The 22421-nt window shown below is 26.6% G+C and overlaps 1 protein-coding gene across 10 annotated transcripts in view; it reads right to left on the bottom strand.

Annotated features, from left to right (window-relative positions):
- Nucleotides 1-22421, bottom strand: part of LOC145750336 (microtubule-actin cross-linking factor 1-like) — an 80024-nt gene that overhangs the window by 19601 nt on the left and 38002 nt on the right. For all 10 annotated transcript variants that reach the window (XM_082566339.1, XM_082566342.1, XM_082566341.1 and 7 more), the window contains 19 exons: nucleotides 8338-8472; nucleotides 7881-8034; nucleotides 7460-7671; nucleotides 6880-7013; nucleotides 6396-6624; nucleotides 5764-5930; nucleotides 5381-5537; nucleotides 5120-5237; nucleotides 4486-4607; nucleotides 4057-4170; nucleotides 3480-3609; nucleotides 3002-3201; nucleotides 2656-2827; nucleotides 2305-2453; nucleotides 2023-2161; nucleotides 1764-1933; nucleotides 1338-1491; nucleotides 971-1128; nucleotides 63-302 (listed from right to left, as the gene is read on the bottom strand). In XM_082566339.1, the coding sequence (XP_082422465.1) occupies nucleotides 63-302; nucleotides 971-1128; nucleotides 1338-1491; nucleotides 1764-1933; nucleotides 2023-2161; nucleotides 2305-2453; nucleotides 2656-2827; nucleotides 3002-3201; nucleotides 3480-3609; nucleotides 4057-4170; nucleotides 4486-4607; nucleotides 5120-5237; nucleotides 5381-5537; nucleotides 5764-5930; nucleotides 6396-6624; nucleotides 6880-7013; nucleotides 7460-7671; nucleotides 7881-8034; nucleotides 8338-8472 (3054 nt within the window). The remainder of the gene's footprint in view (nucleotides 1-62; nucleotides 303-970; nucleotides 1129-1337; nucleotides 1492-1763; nucleotides 1934-2022; nucleotides 2162-2304; nucleotides 2454-2655; nucleotides 2828-3001; nucleotides 3202-3479; nucleotides 3610-4056; nucleotides 4171-4485; nucleotides 4608-5119; nucleotides 5238-5380; nucleotides 5538-5763; nucleotides 5931-6395; nucleotides 6625-6879; nucleotides 7014-7459; nucleotides 7672-7880; nucleotides 8035-8337; nucleotides 8473-22421) is intronic.

The raw sequence follows: 22421 nt of genomic DNA, 5'->3' as shown, positions 1-22421 counted from the left end.
TATAATACCCCTGAAAGTTTAAAATAATCTATGTTAAAAATTGCAAAAAAATCAAATCTTACCTCGAGATTTGTTAATTTATCATAAAACTGGTCCACATCCAAGCACTGACTCGATAAATTATCTTTTAAGTCGTTATATTTCTTTGAAATGTCATCAGATTTTAAAGTTAACTCGTTATCAATTCCATTTTGTTTGATTTGGTCTTCTGTTTTAATGTTTGGTGTTTGAGATAGTAAGTTTGAGAGATCGCAAAGCTCTGAAACTTTTTCTCCTTCTTTTTCTATCTCTTTTGACAATTCCTAAGTAAAAAATTAAAATGTTACTCCTAGTGGTTATGATTAGCCCAAAATTTAAAAAAAATTAAAAAAACAAATATTTTCAGAATGACAATTTTTCACAAAAATTTTTTAATTACATAATATGCATCAAAAATACTTTAAAGTCATATATTAGTGATATTTTTATACTCAAAACCTAAAAAAATTGGTGTCACTAAACAAAAATGATTTTAACTTTAAATAATTTCACCTACTTCTTAAAATATATAAATTTTAAAAAAAATTAAAATTAATTATTAAAAAAAAAAGGAAAGCCCTGTTTGTGATGACGTAGAATGTACTAGCTTGTATACATTTACTATGCTTCTTGGTACTTTCTACGTCACACAAAAAATATGGTAACCTGGTTTTTTATGTTAATCATTTTCCAGTATTTTTAATAATTAAATTGTAAGTACCACAGACATTTTTTAAAGGTTCTAAAGCCATTTTGTGATTCAATGTCAACCATACTAACGTGCTATATACATAACTTACAAAATTCCAAAACTCTGTAACATAACACTTTAACATACCCACTAAAAAAATTAAATTTTTGAAAAATAAAATAAAAGAAGGTTATATATGTTGTATAGTTAAATATTAATAAATAACTAAATAAACACATTAAAAAAATTCTGTTTATATACCTTTAAAGTTTCTTTTTGCTTTTCATTATGTTTCTTGTCAACTTTTTCCAATTTATTTTCAATATCATTAAGTTCTGCATCAATTTCTTCAGCAAGAGAATGAAATTTCTCTAAATCTTTAACTTTTGAGCAAAGACTATCATGTTTTTCATTTAACTCTGTTAAAAATTAAACTAGTTTAACTTAACTTTTATAAACTAAAAAAAACTGTCTAAAAAAAAAACTAAATATAAAAAACTGTCAAAAAAATTTTTAGAAATTTGAATTTTTATTTAAAAAAAGATAAATATTTTTGTAGTAAAATTTCAGTTTAAAAAAATCTAAAATTTAGGTAAAATTTATTAAAAAATAATTATTCGATTTTAACCTGGTATGAATTTTTCAAATTGTTCTTGGGGTTCCTTTATTGAAGAATTAAATTTTTCCTCAGGTTTAGTTGTGCAAGTTTCATTTATTTCCGATAATAAATTATCCATTTCTTTGTCAGTTTTTTCCATCTCTTTGCCTTCATCACACATTGCCTAAAAATTGGAAAAAATATTTGAATAACATTTAAAAAAAACAAATAATTAAATTAAATATCTGTTGAAACTTTACATTTAAATCCATAAAAACATTTTAAATTTGGGACATTACAGTTTAATTTAATTTTAATATGCAAAACTAAAAGTATAGATAAAAATATTTTTGACCAAATAAATAAAAAAACTTTGTAAAAAAAATTAAAATTTTGTAACGAAAAAATTATTTATTTTCTTAGAAATCCAAAATAATAAACAAATAAAAAACTTACTTTTAAATTGTCACAGGCGTCTTTAAGTTGTTCAACATCTAATAGTGTAGGTTGGTAAATATCATCAACCTTGCTTTCGGTTTCAGTTGTCCACGAACTTAATTCATCGCTTAATTTGTTTATTTTTTCCAAATCTTTTAATTGTTTTTGAATCGATTTCTCAAAATCATCTAAAAAATAATATTATAAAAATTGAAGAAAAAAATTTACCTTAAAACATTCAGAATTTAAATTAAATATTTAAAAAATTCATTTTTACCTAGTTTTTTAACAGTGGAATCCAAATCATCTTTAATAGGATGTAATTTGTTGTTAATAAACTCATTTGTGACCAATTTTTTTGGCGCTGTCAGATTCTCAGCAGTCTCAGAACACTTATCATATTTTTCTGTGTATTCCTAAGTTAAACAAAATTATAAATTAAATCGTAAAAAAAAAATAATTTAAAAAATAAAAACTAGATTTAGTTTCTAATGACTTTTTATTAAATTTTAATTAAAATTAATTGCATTATTTTTTAAATATTAAAATTCATTTTTACCTGAACTTCAGAATCCTTAATTTTTTCGATTTCGTCCAATAATTTATTCAACTGATCAATATCGGTTGTTATTTCTGCTTTCTCGAGTTTATCCTCAACCTTTTCTGCCCATTCATGCAATTCTTTTGCAATGTCATCAATTAGTTTTACTAAAAACAGAAAAAAAAAATTTTCAAAGTTTTTTTGCATATTTTGAAAAAAATTAACTTATTTGAAAAAATCAAAACATTTAACCTAATAAGTTTACAAATATTTTTAACTTACACTTTTCTAATACATCCACAAACAGTTTATATACTAACACCAAAAAAACATACAGAACTAAGAGAATATCAGCAAAAAACCACATACTTTTAATAACTGCATCGTCTAACTGACAGCCTAGCTGTTCAACATCAGATGTGAGGCTATTCCATAAGTTTTCGCATCTGGTGAACTCCCCTTTGAGGTCCGGTAAGCTAGAAGTTAGGGTTGCTAGATCGGTTAGGAGACCTTTGTGTTTTTGAATATCATCATCTAATTTCTAAAAAAATTGCAAAATAAAATATAAAGTTTTTGTTTTTATAATTTTGGAATATCTCAACAAAAAATGATTTTTAATTGAATTTTTTTTGATATAGTTTTTTATAAAAAAAAAATTTTAACTTTTTTTTAAAATAAAAAAAATTCTGTTTTAAAAATATATGAAAAAATTTACCTTTAGCTGGCTGATTTGAGACTCGAGTTTTTCAAGGTCATTGACAGTGGCATCAATCATGTTAAACAACGTTCTTTTGTCTTCGATCCATTCTAAAAATCTCTCAAACTTGTCATAAAATAATTTTTTGTCCTCACATTTTTTCAGAAGAAGTCCGACATTTTCTTCTGAAGCATTTGTAAGTGAATTCCAACGATTTGCTAAAAAATGATAAATATTTTAAAATAAACATAGTTCTGACGAATTTAAAATTAAAAAAAAATAAAAAAAAGATTTTTTAGAATATAAAAAATACAAATTTTGTTAATAAATAAAAAAATATTAAATTTAAATATACTTTGGCAATTTTGGTATTGTTAATAAAGTTTTTAAACTATTTTCAAGAATGTTAATTTACCAATTTTGAAATGAATTTTTTTAAAGCTTTTTTCTTATTTTTGTAAGTAAATTTTAGATTTAAAATTCTATTTAAACCAACCAAGTAGTTGAACTTCTTGTTCTAACTCAGAACCTTCTTTAACTTTAGGTTTCCCCAAACAACATTTCTCAAACTTTTCTTCAATTTCTTTTAACTGTGGTAAGTGGTCCACAAGACAGTCTCTCCATTTCTAAAATAAAAAAAATTAAATAAGATTAAGATGCAATGCAAAGACTTTTAAAATTTTGCCTTCATATTTATGTATCTTCAATGTAGAAAGTAATGTCTGTTACCCTGACACAGTGTTAAGTTAAATTTAGCAGTTCACGATATTATTAATTATAACTGCCTCAAATTGTTGGCAAAATAGAAATTTGTAATGTTTATAGAACCTTATTCAAGGGCCATAACATTAAAAAACACCACATTGCCAGTCCAATTAAACAATCTACATCCTGTACTTCAACAAAATTTAACATAAGATTTTCAATAATAAAATTGGAATTAAAATCCTAACAGTAAAAAAAATGCACCTAAAACTATTTTAACAATTCCTAAAAAAACTATGTAAAAGGAAAAATAAAAAAATTTAGAATTTTATTTATAAACGAAAATAACATAATAATAAAAATTTTACCTTGTATTCTGCCGTGTCATCGTTTAAATCGTCGATGTTCGACTCGGCAAGTTTACTCATCCATGACAATTCTTTTTCTTCCATTTCACCCAACAAATCATTAAACTTCATTATCTGAAAATTTTGACATTTAGAAAATCAAAATATTTGTTTAGGAAGGTAAGAAGTGTGTTTTAACCCATGCTCGAATGGAATTAAATGAGTTTAAAATAAAAATAATTAACATACCTAAATTTGGAATGGATTAAGTTAAAATAAACAAGTTTTTAAAATGGCTTTGAATTTTAAAGGCTGTCAATCTATTAAAATTTAATCTATTTTTTAACTAAACCATAATATTTTGTAAAACATGAAAAAACACAAATTAACAATTTTTTAAACTTACAGTTTCAGGATAAATATTATTTTTATAAATTTAGATTAATTTACCTTTTCATTAAGATCTTCTAATTTTGATTTTTCTTCACAAAGTTGGGTTGTTTTGTTTTTGATGTCATTTACATATTGTTCGTCAAAATGTTCAAAATCTCGAATACAAATTGCATCATCAACTGCAAAAAATAAAAAAACACAATTTTAAAACAACTTCGACTTAAATTTGTATTTTCTTGAAAATTTTTTAAAATTTTGAAAAAAAAATAAATTTAACAAATATGCATGAAATTGAAATATTTGTAAAGACGTTTTTCCAAAAGGTTTTAAAAAACTCCAAAAATTTTGTTCTTCCTATAAATACATTTCATTATATTGTAATATACTCTGGTCTAAGTTATTTTGCAAATGAGCCAAAACCAACATTTTTTAGGTTTACTTGTACTAAGTCAACCGTAACACACAACACACAAGGTTTTATATTCTAATACTTTGTAAGAGGATTACAGTGTATATTCCATATAAACAAATACATAAAAAGTATATTTTGAAATGATCAAATCCAAAATAAAATGTTCGACAATATAAATGCATTTAAATGGTGATAAATTTAAAACAAAAAACCAATTAGTTTTAATATATACAAATAAACTTTTTTAAATTTTTTTTTATTGAAATTTTTTTATCTTACCATTAGTTGGTAATGATTTTTGTGATAGTGACTCGGCATTAAAAGTGGGTACAAATTGTGCTTCTTCGCAAATCAAATCAACATCATTGGAATGTTTTTCAGCTGAATCGGTCAACTCCTAAAATAAAATCAACTTTAAAGTGAGGAAAAATTCAAAATTTTTGAAAAAACAAAAAAATTAATTTAGCTAAAATTTATCTGACGATAATTTAAAATAAATTTTAAAATACAAATTCAATTTTTATTTTTTTTAATTTTTACCTCAAGAGTATTGAGTTGTTGATTAATTTCTTTAACACAAAGAGAATCAGGAATGGAATTTAAACAACTATAATTCTCACACAACCATGTCTTAAAATCTGTCGACGATTTTTCCAAATTGCTTAAATTCTCTTTCCAAGAATCTAACTTTTCATTGCTACAAAAATTTTTTTAAATTTTAAGAGCTAAAAATAGTTTTATTATAATAACAATATAACATAAAATCCTATATAGATGTATTTTAGTTTTTATTACTTTTTGTTAAATATTTTTAAGTTTTATATATAAGTTAGTTAATATTTTTTGATTTGTTATAAACAATTTCGAAAACAATTTTATTTGTAAATAAATAAAATAATATAAAAATGTCAGACTTCACATACCTTAACTGTGTACTATCTTGTAATTCATTTTCCAATACTTTTATTTCATCAATTTTAGATTGTAAAGTTGGTATTTCAAACTTTAAGTTTGTAAGTAAAGTTTGAACCTCGTTTTGCAAAGAATTAAATTGATTTTTGTCTAAACTTTGAAGCTCTTCATTTATTTCCTATTAAAATGAAAAATAATTTTAAAAAAAACAAAAACTTTCAAAATGGCATTTCTTGTATATTTGTTTATTTTAGATGTGGCTGAGTTTACAAGCCTAGAGATACATTTCTAACACAACTAGGCTAATGTTACGGACATATATTAGTGACAATAGATTTGCCTCTAACTTACAAAATAATTTTTTAATATTGTGAGCCAGTTACATTATTTGCTTCTGTGGTTGCAAAAAAAATTTTTGTAAAAATTTGCCCTAGCATGTTTAACTTAAAAGGCAAATAAGTTAGGCATACAAATAAATATACATTGTCCATTTAATTTTACTAGTCGATAGCTCTCCCTTCAATTGAGATTTAAAGTAACAGCAGTTTAATTTTTTTTAGTCCTATGATTTGCACATACATACAAATACATCGTCCACCAAGCTTCATGTAATAAATTAATATCATAAAAATCAAATTTTTACCTTAGTAAGTTTTTCAGATTCAGCAAAACTGTTTTCCAAAGTTGAATCAAATAAATTTGTTTCCTTATTCCAGTTGTTATTTCTGTTTTCAAGATTGTTTAATTTTTGTTTTAAATTGTTGGCATCATTAATAGCCGTAGCACAAGATTTCTCCAAATTTTCAACAGAATTTAAAGTGTCAGTCAGATGGTTATTCCATTTTGTTGCATCATCACATATTTCAGAAAACCTGTTTTTTGTTAAAAAATTGATAAAAATTTTTTTTTTTCAACTAGGTTTTGTAAAATAAATAAGAATAATTCTGTTGTAAATTTACTACTATTTTTTACCTCAACCTAAGTATATTAAACATTACAAATATTTTAAAAATTATCACGACATTTTTAAAAACAAAAAAATAATCACTACAAAAAATATAAAATTTATTTAAATTACAAAAATTTTAGTTAATTTAAAGTTTATAAAAAAATGTTTTCTTGGTTACCTGTCGTTTAATAAATCTTTTCGTTTCTGTAAGGAATCTTCACAACATTTATCATGAGGTTTAAGTAATACTGAACAAACTTTCATTAATTCTTTCATCTCCTCTCCACAGTTATTTAGAGAATCTGATATATTCTAAAAAATATATAAAATGTTAATTTTGCATCGTATTAAGTAAATGAACAGTTAATTAATCTGTTTTCTTGTCTACGATTTAGGAAATTGTAAATAGTATTTTAGATTAGAAAAATTTAAAAATAATCATGTCCCAAAAAAAACGTACTAACTACACATTGCTTAAATGCTTTTACATTTGTGTAATAGTAAAATTAAAAATTGCAAAGTAAATTCTTTATGCTTTTAAATAGATTTAGAAATTAAAAAAAAAAAATTGAATAGTCCAATTAAAGAGCATTATAGAAATCTAAAAACTTTACTAAAAATTTCTAATTCAAAATAAATAAATATTATTTCAAGAAAATAAACTTATTTTATTTTTAAATAAATAAAAATTAATTTTGAAAACTATTCTTAATTTTAAATAAATTAAAATGAATTAACATTTTAAAAAATAAACTTACTTTCATATCATTAATCTTTTCCTTTAGCTTATTGCAATCAGCTGATGTAACATCCTTATTAGTTTTAACTTCTTGGTCTAATTTTTCAAGTCTGTCTAACAAGGATTCAAGTTGTTCAGAAACAGATTGGGATTGTTCAAATGCCTTGTTAAGTTTAGCACAATGTGCACAACATTTTGATTCAAGGTCTTTTTGCTTTTGAGCTATATCATCTAAAATTAGAAAATGCAATAATAATTTTTAGTCATTTACTGACAATACATTAAATAAAAAAAATATTTTTGTTCAAGATAAATTAAATTTAAAAAATTTTATACGTACTTTATTAATTAGGTAAAAAATTTGTGGTAGCCTATTTAAAAATTAGTAATTCCCTTTTTTAATTGCATTAAGTTTTTTATTAGTTTTGACATTTATTTACCATTAAGCTCTTTAATTTCCTTTTCATTATGTTTATAAGTCCAAACATTAACAGAATTATTAATCAGATCATCTGCTGATGAATTTAATTCTTTAATTTTCTTGTTTGAGTCTGCAAGTTCTTCTTTAATATTTTCTGCAACCTTCAAATGCTCCTAAAAAAAATTAAAATTAAAAAAATATAAAGTAAAAATTTAACAATATAAATTTCTCACCTTTAAAAACAACTAACCAAAATTATTTCTAAATTTCATATTTTTAAAATTTTTTTATAAATTTTTTTTTTTTAAATATAAATTTTTAAACTAGATAATTAATCAAGTAATAACACTTGATTCGATAATTAATTAAATGTATGTATAATTTAAATTTTTAGAGCAACATTATTAGTAATTTAAGTTTTATGTTACTTGCTATTTTAATTTTTTTCAGCAATTTGTTGATTTAATTTGTTGTACCTGTATTGCATTTGGTTCAACAGGAATATGTTGATTCAACATTGAATCAACACGACTATCCAAGTCGTTTAACAAAGTTGTCAGCTCGTTGAGATTTTCGTCGTATTTTTCTGATAATTCTTCGTGATCTTTTAACTAAAGAAAAATAAATTTCATAAAAAAATTAATTGTGTTTTAATTATTTTAAAAATAAGTAATTAATTATAAAAAACTATGAAATCTAATATGCATAGTGGACAAAGGTAAAAATACTTAAAATATAAGTCATTTTTTTGCAACAAATTTAATTTAGTGGTAAACTTTTTTAACAACAAACGTTTTATTTTTAACATAAATTTCAAAGTAACATTCCAAAAGTACAAAATTTTTGCACTTAATGAGACAAAAAATGTAAAATATTTAAAAAAAAATAAAAGTACAATGTTGATTTCAAAATATAAATATTCTTGCAACAAACCGAATTTTCAGGAGAACTTTTTGATAATGATTCAACGTAAACAGGAATATGTAACCCTTTTGTTAAAAACTTCATTTTCAATCTTCCTTCGTTAATTAACTCATTTTGCGTGTCTTCATTACTTAAATCTAACGAACCACTGTCTTTTTTATCTAGTTTATTTTTTGGAAAATTATCGGTTTCTGGACACATTTGTGTGCCCATGTCTGATACGTAAGTATAAACATAATCCTGTTGATTTTGATTTTCCTGCGACGTCGACATGTCGAAATCTGCGTTGAATTGCAATTCAACATCTTGAGGATCAATTTCTTCATTATTTTCTGATTCTTGATATTTTTCAGCAGTGCTTTGAAGTCCATTTTCTTGGACTTTAGGAGTTTTGTTTTCATCATTGATTGAATTTTCAATTTTTTGAGGGTCTTGATCGTCATGAAATACATTGTCGTTTTCATTGTTGATTCCATTGTTATTTTCAGTCGTAGGATTCTCTCTTTTTCTGTGAGCATCTTCGATTTGTTTAATGTGTTTTTCCTTCACTTTGCAACATTTATTTCCCATTTTTAATCAGTTAAAATATATATTTCAAATTAAATCAATTAAAATTAGACCAAAATCCTATACTGTATAGTATATTATATAAGATATATCTATTATAAGAACGACTAAATACCTTGTTAGATATATATAATATAAAGTCTAACTCTATTTTCTGAAGTGAGATAAAGAAATAAAAGTAGAGTGCGACTTTGGAAAATAATTAGCACCTTTTAACTGTCAACTAAGAAAAAATCCTAATTATTATTTATTCTGTTGTTTTTTTAACGCGGTATTTATCTATTGTAGACTTTCACTTTAATCTAAAGTCGTAAAAACTTAAGTTAAAAGCCTAGGGGCACCGTATATCGAATATATATTTATAGTCATAACACACAAAAATTTACTATCTAAACAACGAATTTAAAATACGGGCTAATTAAATTTAAAATATTAGACGATATGGTCTTCCTATGCGTAATGCATCTATACATTAACCCTCATGGTAAGGCCCATCCTATAAGTTGTTAATTATAGTAATGATAAAGATCATATATATATAATAACAGCGTATTCAATAACATTCTTACATTACTATTACTATAAATAACCACTCGACAGCGAAAAAAATGATAGCTAACTTTACGAATGATATAATCCGTTCAGAGTAATCCCAGTGGAGCACAATATTACTGTTACCATTACTATCATTATCGATTGACTAAACAAACAAAGAGAAACGGGTTCTAGGGTAGGACTGTCTGTTTTTTGCGAGAAACCGGGGGAAAAAGGGTGACATTGAACGTGAAAAGTAAGTACGATATCCTTGCAGCACTTTCCAAAAGACGACACGCACTGCTGAAAAATGTTGTACAATCCAAAACAAGGCGCGCGCGTATTTTGGCAACGAAGACAATACATAGAAAACAAGCGTCTATGGCTAAGTGCTTAGCCCGATAAATCATTTTAGAAACATTTATTTAAAGTAAAACTTAATCTTAGTATAGATTGTAGATAGTTGATTTTTTGATTTTAGAACTTAATTTTAGTGTTTTGTTCTATTTATAACCGTAGCAATCTATTTAGGACTGTTTTAAAATAAAAGTTGAAAGGCAAAAATGTGTTAAAATATTTGCATGTCGCTCAGCAACAATATTGCATACAAAACAACGCAATAACATAGCTCTACTTTTTACCACAATTACTCAACAAAAACCACTTAAAGAGGTTGTCATGTAAAATATGGTGCATTTTAAAAAAACATGACACTAAAAACACAGCAAAAAATATTTTGTACCAAAAATACATTTTATACATAACAAAACACATGAAAAAAAATAAATATTGACACATCGGCTTTTTTTACGAAAACGCAGCTTAAACCGAATACGATGTCAAGTGAAACTTGTCACCGATTTTTCATAATATTAAGCAATGCTTAATTCCACTTGGCCGACTTCAAAGCCCCGTTTCTAACTTGCTGACTGACTAGAAACACAAGAAACCCGCCTTTTTACAATTGTTTTGAATATATTTGACACCTACACCGCAAACGAAGCCTACACAATTTTTTATAAGCAAAATAACACGAAATTTTTAGAATTGCATGGATCGCTATATGTTGTGCAGATTAATAATTTCTTTAGCGCCATCTAGGTAGCAAAAAATAATACAGTGCAAGCAGCAAAATGAGCTAATACAATAATTACAATATATATATATACATATGCACAGGACTATAATAAGAGCATATTATGGTTATTCTATTGTCGTTGTTGACTTGTGGTAAATTGCAACACCAATTTTTTTGAACACAGCAAATTTGTTGACGATTTCAAATCTTAAAAATCAAGTGACAATGACGTCATCAATTGTGTTGTTATCAAATCAAGAGTGAAAGTGCGCGCGGCTGCTTGGCGATAAAAATGACCCAAAAGAATCGTTACCCTCGAAACTACCCCGTCTTGAACCCCTTTGGCTTCCAGTGGGGGTCTCAGCTAAAAAAAAACAAAAAAATTAATAAAAAAATAATAAAATTTTATTACAAAATATTGACTAAATCGTTACCGCGAGACGATGCTAGAGAGCTGTTCATTGACGTGTAAGCAGACGACGCCTGTATTGTCACTCCACCCGCCATTCTTACACTACGTTCCAGGCGTGGTAAAGCCTCAAGCATGCGCAGTCCAGTAACCGGATCGAGAACTGATTTCTCCAATGCATCCGGATATGAAATCTGCATTGTGTAATTATAATAGGATTAAATAAGCTTGTAGTTGTATTAAAGGGTTTATTTTTTAAATTTTGTCATGTGATTTGCATTTTAAATCAAGCAGAGAAAGTCGATTAAAAAATATTTAAAACTAAATTAAAAATTTATTTAAATACTGTGGTACTACTAAAAAAGGTTAAGTATATGTAGTGGTAAAAACAATTGCTACACCACACATGAGGTCGTGGGTTCAATTCCCACTGATCTCATGCTGTATGAACCCCTGCTGAGCCAGCACTTAATCAGCAGTAAAATTATCGGACAATTATAATCTATAATATCCCAAACTGTCACAGTCAACTCGAGACTAGGTCGAAGTAACTGATGTTACTCTATGTTTAAGTCGGGCATTCGACTTACCCACATCGAGGATAAAGATATGTACAAAAAAAAATATGGACATACTATGTTTTTTAACCCAAGGTCTTGAGTTCGATTTCCACCACTGCCTTATAACAGTAAAAATTATGTTTAATTAATTATATCATATATTAAACTTTAAAAAATAAACTCTCTACATTTAGTATATATAAAACTTAAATTTCAAGCAACAATTAATTAAAAAACTATTTTAAAATTTACCAATAAGTTTGTTTTCAAATCTACAATTGATTTCGAATATCTTCTAATATCAAGTAATCTGTCTGAAGTTCTTTTATCAATCCAACCATTAGCTAATGCTTGTTCAGATGACACTCTTTCACCATTTTGTGGATCAATTAAACCACCTGAATTAAAAAATTAAATTATTAAAAAATGGCTCTCTTAAGGTGATAGGTTTTTGATATTTTTATAGGATAAGGGTGTGCAATTTGGGACGTGTCTAAGCTATCCGTAAACGCCGGGCTCAAGGGCAAATAGTGTCGCATTGGTGCGGCTTGAACCCGAAACCTTTCGGCTCGTAGTCCGGCGCCATAACCGATGCACCACACTACCGGACAGACTACATAATATGTCATTATTATCATCATCTATATAAAATGAAGCGAAATGAATGATATTGTGTGTATACCAATTCATAGGCAAACAAACCAATAAAACTGCCGTTTGTGGTGCACAGGTAAATTACCATGGGCAAAGCTTAGTTGCGACTATATAACGGCAATTAAGATGTCAATAGGACGGAATATCGAATAGTTTTTAATAATTTTATGTTGAAAAAAAAAGAATTTTATTCATTGCTTGATAATTTTAGAAGGGAAAAAAGAAAATTAATTGATATGTGCATATACAAAAATTATCGTTATTCAAAATAATATTCATTAAAAATACAAGTAAAAACTTTTTATTTTTACCTGTTACATATTGTATCTCCAACAACCTTGTCCCAACTTCATAATAACACAACCCTGCCTTCATTCCCTCACCAAGAGACATTTTTCTACCAGATCTTCTGTCTTTAAATCCATGAAAAGCTTTGTCAGCATTTTCAAGACGCTTCGCCAGACGGCGATCAATTATGCCAGTAGATAAAGCTTCATTCACGGTAAGTCGTTTCGTGGGGTTAGTTGGGTTAATTATACCCCCAGTCGCAGCCTGGGTAAAAAAAATCAAAAAAATTTTATATTAAAAAAAAACAGTTTAGTGAAACTTTATATATACATTCTAATTTTACACATTTTTACCATAAATACTAAAAATTTTTAAAAAACATAAGGTCACCTGAGCTTCTAGTAGTCTCTGAGCAGTCGTGCCATCGCACAGTCGCCTTTTTTCAGCCTCGGTAACTGTAACATACTCATCTTTCTTAACATCTAGTATACCACCAATTGGAGCATAATGACCAGCTGATAATAAGAGCAAGCGAGCTGATAAGTCTTCAGCTGATACCTGGCTATCCTGTTAAAAATAAATTAAATTATTAGTTTATGGAAAAATATAAAAAATAATAAATTACATTAACAAAACAAGAATAATTTAAGTTTTAATATTATTAAGGATTTTAGGTTAAATTCAAAAATTTATTTAAAAAATGTTTTAATAACGCAAATTTATTTTTTTAACAGTGTTTGTTGGATGAAAACTTGATAACATTTAGGAACAAGAGTAATTATGCTAGGGTCCTGAGTTTGATTCCCACTGCTTGCATGTTATTTTAATGCCAAACCAAAAAACACATATTATTACCAGACAAAGAGATTATTAATATCAAAAACTATCAAATGCAACTTAAAAACTAAATTTTAATTTTAAATTCAACCCTTTAAGGGGTTATAGGCCTTCCCACATTAAGGATAAATATACAAAACACACATTACATTATACTTAAAAATATTTTTTTGTAAATTAAAAAATTTCCCTAATTTATTGATGACATCATACTTACATCATTTCGATCGTTCTTGAACACAGTATCGTTCATCGACTCAGTCCTAACTCTTGAGTTCTCTTTGGTGCTGGAGGAAGATGGCGATTTTCCAGAGGTTAACTCACTTTCCTCTGTCCAATCTCCCTCTTGTTCCATTAATTGTTTCGCTGTTGCTTTGTCGATCAAACCTAAAAAAATTCATTCAAATTTTATTTTTTGTTGAGCGATAAAAACAAACCAAAAATTGGTTGACAAGCTCAAGTAATATTTAGTACTTCAAAAGCAATAATTATGACAATATAAATACTATTTTCATAATATTGTTAAATTATTTTACATTTCAAGGTACATTTTTTTAAATGTTAAATCCCTGAATGCAACAGGATCACAAAAAATATTGGCTTAGCCAATTTCAACTGCACCTTTTTAAGGACCGAAAAATTGTATATATAAATCCAATTTTTTACGCTTTGGTATGGAAAGATAATGTTTACTGTACAATTATTTGTGCAAATTATGCAACTTGTCTTTAAAGAAATAATTTTACACTAAGTCTTGTTGTTAAATTTACCTTTTTTGTAAGCATCTTTAATTGACAGTTCAACTCCAGAGTCAGGGTCAACAATAATCACTTTTCTTGATCTCTGCGTTTTCCTTTTTTTGTTTCGTCTCTCACTTGCTTCGTGCCTGGACGAGCGCGACTTTTTCTTTTCTTTCAAAACAAGAAATACAAGGCCACTCTCAGGTTCAGTAGTACATCGATGTAGAAGGTCAAGATAGGTAAGATTCTCATTTGTGTTTGGGTCAAAGAAACCCTGTTAAAATAATTACATCATTTTAAAAAAAAGTTATCCAAAATAAATTAATTTTTAAAGGTTGTCCACATTTGGCAGTAGTTAAAATTATAAAATTCCTATAGTATAACACAGCTATTAGTATAATAGTGGTATGAACAGTTATGGTATTGGGTTATAAGCAACAAGAATTCAAGTTTGAGCTGCGCCAATGCCACATTATTCGCCCTTGACCCTATCAATTATGGATAAAAACAACACAGAAATCCAAAACTGAAGATTCTAGGTTCAAATCTCACAACTAGCATTTTAAAGAGGACCATAGTAAAATATTACCAAAATTAAAAATAACTTAGCTCAACAATGCTAAAAAAAAATCTTTAATATAATTTAATTTTTTGTAATAAACGTAATTTTTTTAATACCTTTGTATCATCTCCTGGGTCAGTTAAAATTCCAAACATTTTAGTGCTAATAATTCCTCTCTTATAAGCAACTGATAAAGCAACTCTATGGTTGACGTTTGGATCAATTAAACCACCAGTAGCAACCTGGGCTTCTAACAATCTAATACCCCGTGATTCAGTTACATAACCTTTCTTCATTGCCTAAATAGATTAAAATACATAGTTAAAAAAAATTTATTTAATTCTTGGTTTACATCATTTAAAAATTATATAAGCACCGAGATAAAATTAAGATTATTGTTTCTGCAAATTCATGTAATCAGTTTAATTTCTTTAAAAAAGTAAATAAACGACAATATAGCTTGACTTTAGGAATTCCAGTTTAAGCCTAATTTTTACACTCTTATTAATTTATTTTTTAAATTGTCATATTAAAATCGCAATATATTGGTTGCTTAAAGTGATTTATCATTCACTAAGAACAACCATATTTTAATTTCAAAGGACTACTTGTAGAACTGTCTACTAGGCTCCATTATATATAGATTTAGCTTAATGCCTGTTTAAAAGTTAATTACCAGAAGGACTTAGGACAAATATCACCACCAATTTTATAATAGGACATACTAATTACTTTCCATTTAAGCTGTGTATTAAAAAAATTTAAAAAAAGATCATAAATTTTATTTTTCAAAATTTAAATTACCTGAAATAGGGAAATAGTTTTCGTAGTGATTGGATCTCTATAACCAGTCACAGCCCTCTGTGCTCTTTCCAATGCATCTGACTGGGTTGAATCAATCAAACCAAGTTTTAGAGCATCAGTTACTGTGTAACGATGACCAGTTTTAGGGTCAATTATACAACCAGTTGCAGCTTGTGCTTCCAATAACTCAAGACCTAAAAAAACAAAAAATTTGAAATAATTTAAAAGGAAAAAAGTTTTTTTTAATTTAAAATTGAAGAATTTTTGTTAAATAGTAAATTTTTTTATGTTTATTTTTAAAGCAATTTTTAATCTTGAAGAATAAATAAAAATTGTTTTAAATCATTTTTTTAAATTTAAGTAATCATTGAAAAAAGTTGAAAAAAAAAAAATTATTATATATATTTTAAGAAAAATTTTTAATTTTTTTAATTAATTTTATTTTTTTTACCTGTTCCACGTTTAATAATCCCAGATTGAATACATTCCAAAATTGTTCGTTTTTCGCCAGTTTTTTCCACTAAGATTCCAGCAATAGGTTGTTCTCCCACCAAGTATTGTCTTAAAGATGCAGCAACTTCCTCCTCTGAAATCTTACCCTCTTCCAGGGCACAAACTGTCTCTTCTGTGATAATTCCCGCATCAAGGAGATGAACAATAGAAGCTCGTCTAAAGAAAATTAAAAAAATAACAAAATTAAAAAGAATTTTTGAACTTGGACTAAGTGAGGTGCTTAGAATAAAAAATAATATTTTACTATCTGAACTAAGTTCGACTCCCACTAAGTTCGACTCCCCACTAAGTTCGACACAAGTAATATTAACTATTTTTAGAAAAATTCATTAAATATCGCAAAAAAAATTTAATTTAATATTTATTTAAAAATAATTTATATTTAGTTGTACCTGTTTAATGTGGTATCAAAATAAATATCTTTTCTGTGTTTTTTAGTTGTAGTTTTTGTTGTAATAATTGTAGTAGTCGTGGTAGTTGTCTAAATGATAAAAAAAATATAAAAAATATACAAAAAAGTATAAACCTATAAAAACAATAACAACATTTTTTTTAGGAATTCTAAAACAAATAAAAAAAATTTAAGAAATGTTGACCATTTCAATTTTAAAAAAAGACAGATGAAATACTTACTGTTGATGTAAAGGGTAACAATCTGACGCCAGAATTACAATTACAAGCTTCAAATAATTCATTGTAAGTCTGCATTTCACCACTACTTGGATTTTTAAATTGAACACCCTCATTCGATAACTTCAACATTTCCTCAGTAATTAAACCTGTTTTAATTCCTTCTTCTTTACTACATCTGGTCATATTCTGTAAAAAAAAATTGAAGTTTTAAATATAAAGAGGTGTACAAAATATTAAAAAAATAATATCTATATAGTTATATATATTTACATTCAACGGGTCTTATTGGATAATGTCTAATTTTTAGTTTTTTAAAATAAGGAATAACTGCCGTCCGTGGTGCATGGGTAAATTACTACCAAGCATATATTATTTGGGACAAAATTATAACAGTTAAAAGTATACCATAGGGTCAAGAAAAATTATTATAAAAAAAATATTTAACAGCTTTACAAAAAAAAAATTTACATATACAGAGACCAAAAACTAATATCTTACAATTTTACCAACTGAAAACGAACTTACAATTGGGTTTACAATTCCACCAGTTGCAAGTTGGCAGTTAATGATGAAAGCAACATTTTCTTTGGACAACTTTCCGTTTATGTAATTTTCAACAAAGAAACTTTTACCTGGTTTCATCTTATCCCCAGTATCACTAAAATAAATAAACAGTGTTAAAAATAGGAAAAAATAAAATCGTTTTTTTTGGTGTCAAAAAATAATATATTTTTGTCATTATCTATGGTCTTGAGTTTAATTCCCGCCGCTTTAAACATTTGATTTTTAATTCAAGTGTTACAAATATTTTTTTCAACCCAAAATTATATATTTAATAATTTGCTTAAAAAATATTAAATTAGTTTATATTTAGATTGTAGAGCCTTTAGTTAGCCAATTTATAGTAAAACTTATTTGAAACAACAACCAAGTCTGTATTATTAGGCAACTAAATGATATAGTAACTTATTTATAAACGGTATTATAAACCAACCCATAAATTGCTGTCTCTAATTTTTGCAGTTTTTTGATTTGTTTTCTTTCAATAAAACCTGACATGTAAGCATCTTGTACATTCAATCTTTCCCCACTCTTAGGGTTCACCATTTTACCAGTGGCAACCTAGAAAAAATTAAAATATTGTAAAAAAATATATGTTTAAAATAAATTCCAAAATTTTTTTTTTTTTTATTTACCTGTGCTTTTAAATATAGCATAGCATCATCAGACCCAATTAATTTTCTCCTGTAAGCCTCTTGGAAAGAAAGTTTTTCTCCAGTATTACTTAACAACAGACCAGAGATGGGTTGTAAGGAAACATCAACGCTTACTTCTACTGGGATGTTGATAACTTCTTTATCTTTTGCCTATAAAAAAAAATTAAAAATTGGTAAAAATATTGAAATAATAAATTTAGAAAAAGGGTAAATTTATAGACTTAATATAATAACAAATAATTTTTTTTTTTGGTAAGATCTTTTTACGTATAAACTTAAAATATAAAAATTAATAAATAACTCAAAATGAAATTTTTAAAAATAAAATTTAAATTTAAAATTTCTTTCATTTATTATGAAATTACCAACTTTATTTTTAAACTAAAAATTCATTTTAAAAAATAATTAATTAAATTACCTCAGTTGATTTTCTTGCTGATCGTGATCGCTTTTTCTTTGTTTTAAGAATCAAAAATCTTAAGTTGTGAGGTCCCATGATTTCACATCTAAGAAAAAATACAGAAAAATTTAACTACCAAACATTTAAAAATATATTAATATATATACAGCGTACCAAAATATTAGCTTTTGTAAAAATATTTAACAAGAAAAATTGTTTTACCTTTGCATTAAATCCAGATAAGATAAATTTTCTTGTGTGTTGGGGTCAAAAAATCCTTTCGTGTCATCAGAAGGATCTTCTAGAATGTCGTTCATTCGCTCGTCAAACAAACCACGTTTGTAAGCAACTGATATGTCAACCTAAATTTAAAAGTAAAATTAAATTTAAAATTTGTTTTGGAATACTCTTTTTTAACACCATTTATAATTTGTTTTGTTTTAGTTAGCTTATCAAATTTCAAAATTGATACCATTCAAAAAAATAACCTAAATTTTAGACTTCAACATCGAGGTAAAATCAGTTACCCCTACCCAGTATTGAGTGCATTTGTCAGTTCAGAATATTACAGATTTAAATTGCTAAATAATTAAGATGTTAATTAAGTGTTGTGTTAGCAGGTGTTTATATTAGTTATAGTGCCTTACTCAAAGGTGCTACAGCAAAAAAGCAGTGGGGTTTAAACTTAAGACCTTATGAAGTAAAGCCAAAGGTTTCAACCATTACATTTTTAATCACTATGTTAGCATTTAACATCTTGACATTAACACTTACTCTGTGATGTGCTCTGGGATCAATAAGCCCTCCTGTGGCAATTTGTGCTTCAAGAAGTCGTATTCCACGAGATTCTACCACCAGACCTTTTCTCATGGCTTCAAACAAAGATAATATTTTGTCTGTGCTTGGTGATTTGTATCCTCTTACCGCTCGCTCTGCTCTTTCAAGTGTGTCAACATGCATTTTGTCAATTAAGCCTAAAAAAGAAATTTATAAAAAATAAAATTTTACAAAAAAAAAAATTTTTAAATAAAATTTCAATTTTCCTTTTTTACAAAACTGAGTAAGTGAAGGTCACTTTTTTTAATCAAAAATACTCAAACAATTTCGGTAAATTTCTTTTCTATTTAAGATTAAATTTTTTAAACAAAAAATCCTAATTTATGTTATTTTTTCTTAATTAAGTAGCTCTTTTGTAAAACTTCTTCAAAAAAATTAAATTTAGCAAGTTTGTTTTTACCTGATGAGTATGCAGCTTTAACTGACATCTTTTTACCAGAAGCAGGATCGACGACATTGCCTGTCGCGGCTTGTGCCTCCAATAATTCGATAGCAGTGCCACGTTTTATGATACCCTTATGTGCCGCGGCAGCAATAGAAATCATCTCACCTGGAAAATTTATAAAAAATGGTTTTAATTCCACACCATTTTTAGTACCAAAACACCATTTTAAAGTTAAAAAGTATCAAACAACCACTTTAATTTAGAAAAGAACCAGAGTTGCCAAATTGAATTTAAAAGTACCAAACAACTAATCCAAATTATAAAAAAAAAAACAGAAAATTCAAATTTAAAATATACTAAAAACACCATTTTAAATTTAAAAAGTACTAAAACACCATTTTAGAATTAAAAAAGACCGGAACACCATTTTTACTCTTTAAACTTACCAGTTTCTTCAACCACCACTCCACAAATTGGTTCCTCGCCACCAAACAAATATTGTTTGAGTTGTTGTTCAAGGTCAGACTCACTTAAAACACCAGATTCAAGGTCACGAACTTGGGCCTCAGTTACAAGTCCTGCATCGTAAATATCTTCAAGTTTTGCCTCACGATGGTAAGCAGTTGTGAAACTAAAAACAAAAAACAAATTAAAATTTTTGTACTATTTTTTTACCCATAAAATTTGGTTAAAAATAGGTTAAAGGGGCGATTAATATTTCGCAAATTAAACTATAATGTATAATATATTTTAAAATTAATAAATTTCTGTAATTCCAAAAGCATTTTAAGTATCGTAAACTAGTAAAAATTTTCTTTGAAATTTTCTTTGTATACAATCAGTGTTAAAGCTAGAGTAGTAATTATAAAATTCTAAATATTTTCGATTGAAAGGCTTAATCAGCAACGTAACAAAAAATAATGTTATGTTGGACCTAATTTTCTATTAGACTTTTTTTTACTTTAACACAATATTTACTGTCTGTTTTTCCTTATAAAAAATCATTAGACTTACGTAATATCAGATCTGTTTCTTTGTTTGTTGAATTTATAATTAGGATCCTGACTTCTCAACAACTCAGTAATGTTGATATTCTTACGAGTGAGTACCAGGAATAATAAGTTGGTCTTCTCATCGCGTCGACATTTAGCAATCAAGTCAAGATACGTAAGATTTTTCTGAAAATGAAATATAATAAATAATAAAAGTTGTGCCAAGCTAAAAGTGCATATACTCTGATTTATTTTTTAGCATTTTTAAAGGCATGTAATTATCCAAATACCACAATTTAAATTCGATTAAATCTTATCAAAATTTGATTTGGTATAAAACCAAAATGTTATAAAAATTATTGAGAATTACAAAGTTTTTGCAATTTTTATTAAATTAACAAGTTATTTAAAGGTATTTTTAATTAAGATGCATGTTAAGAGTATCAGAAAATCTTTTTAAATTTATTTTAACAAAAATGTTTTTAAATTACCTGCGTGTTAGGGTCAAAAAATCCTTTAGTGTCATCAGAAGGATCTTCCAATATTTCATTCATTCTTTCGTCAAATAAACCACGTTTGTATGCAACCGAGATCGGGACTCTATGGTTAGCCCTGGGGTCAATTAAACCCCCGGTTGCAATTTGGGCCTCAAGTAATCTAAAAAAATAAAAATTTAGTGTAAAATTTAATAAAATTTAACTGATAGACTATCAATAAAAACTTTACAAAAGTGTGAATTAAATTTTCATTAAAAATGTTTAAAAATAAGTTAATTTTTTTAGAATAACTTTGTTTTAAAATCCTTTTCAAAACCATTATTAATTTTAAACATCTCTTACCTAATACCATGGCTTTCTACAATGTAACCCTTCTTCATACACTCATACAAGGACAAATAATGGTTGTTTACAGGGTCCTTAAACCCAGTGACAGCCTTCTCAGCTCGCTGCAATGCATCTTCGTATCTAGGATCCACTACACCACTTTGAACAGCTTCAGCTACACTCATATGCTCTGCTGTGTGAGGGTTTATCATGTTACCAGTTGCTGCTTGGGCTTCAAGCAACACAAGTCTGAAAAATCAAAATTAAAGTAAGTAAAAAAATATTAGTGAAGATTTTTTTTTAAATAAAGAAATAATAAATAAACATGAATAAATATTAAGGAACTTTTAACTAAAAATTTCTAATACAAAAGCTTAGTAAACAATATATATAATATAGAGTAACCAATTTATAAACCTTCAAAAAAAAGAAAAACTGCGATTTGTGGTTCGCGAGTAAATTATTATCAATTTTTAATTAATAATTGCCCTTGATAATTTACCCGCACATCACAAATGGCAGTTTTATTTTGTAGGAATGTAAATTGGATATAATCATCCACTAAGCCTCATTTTTATAGATAGTAAGCAACATGGTATTATAAAGGAAATTATTTTAATGATTTTATCATTAAAACCTACCCAGTGCCAGTTTTAATAAGTCCATGTTTCATTGCAGTATCAATAGAAACTTTCATATCATTTGCCTTCTCTATTATAAGACCAGCTATTGGCTCTGTGCCTTTCAAGTACACTTGAAGGTCATTTTCAACCTAAAAATAATAAACACTAGAAATACAATT

Source organism: Corella eumyota, chromosome 4, assembly GCF_963082875.1.
Source record: "Corella eumyota chromosome 4, kaCorEumy4.1, whole genome shotgun sequence".
Taxonomy (NCBI): domain Eukaryota; kingdom Metazoa; phylum Chordata; class Ascidiacea; order Phlebobranchia; family Corellidae; genus Corella; species Corella eumyota.
The sequence above is the reverse complement of the archived record's forward strand: the minus strand, read 5'-3'. Positions and strand labels throughout refer to the sequence as shown.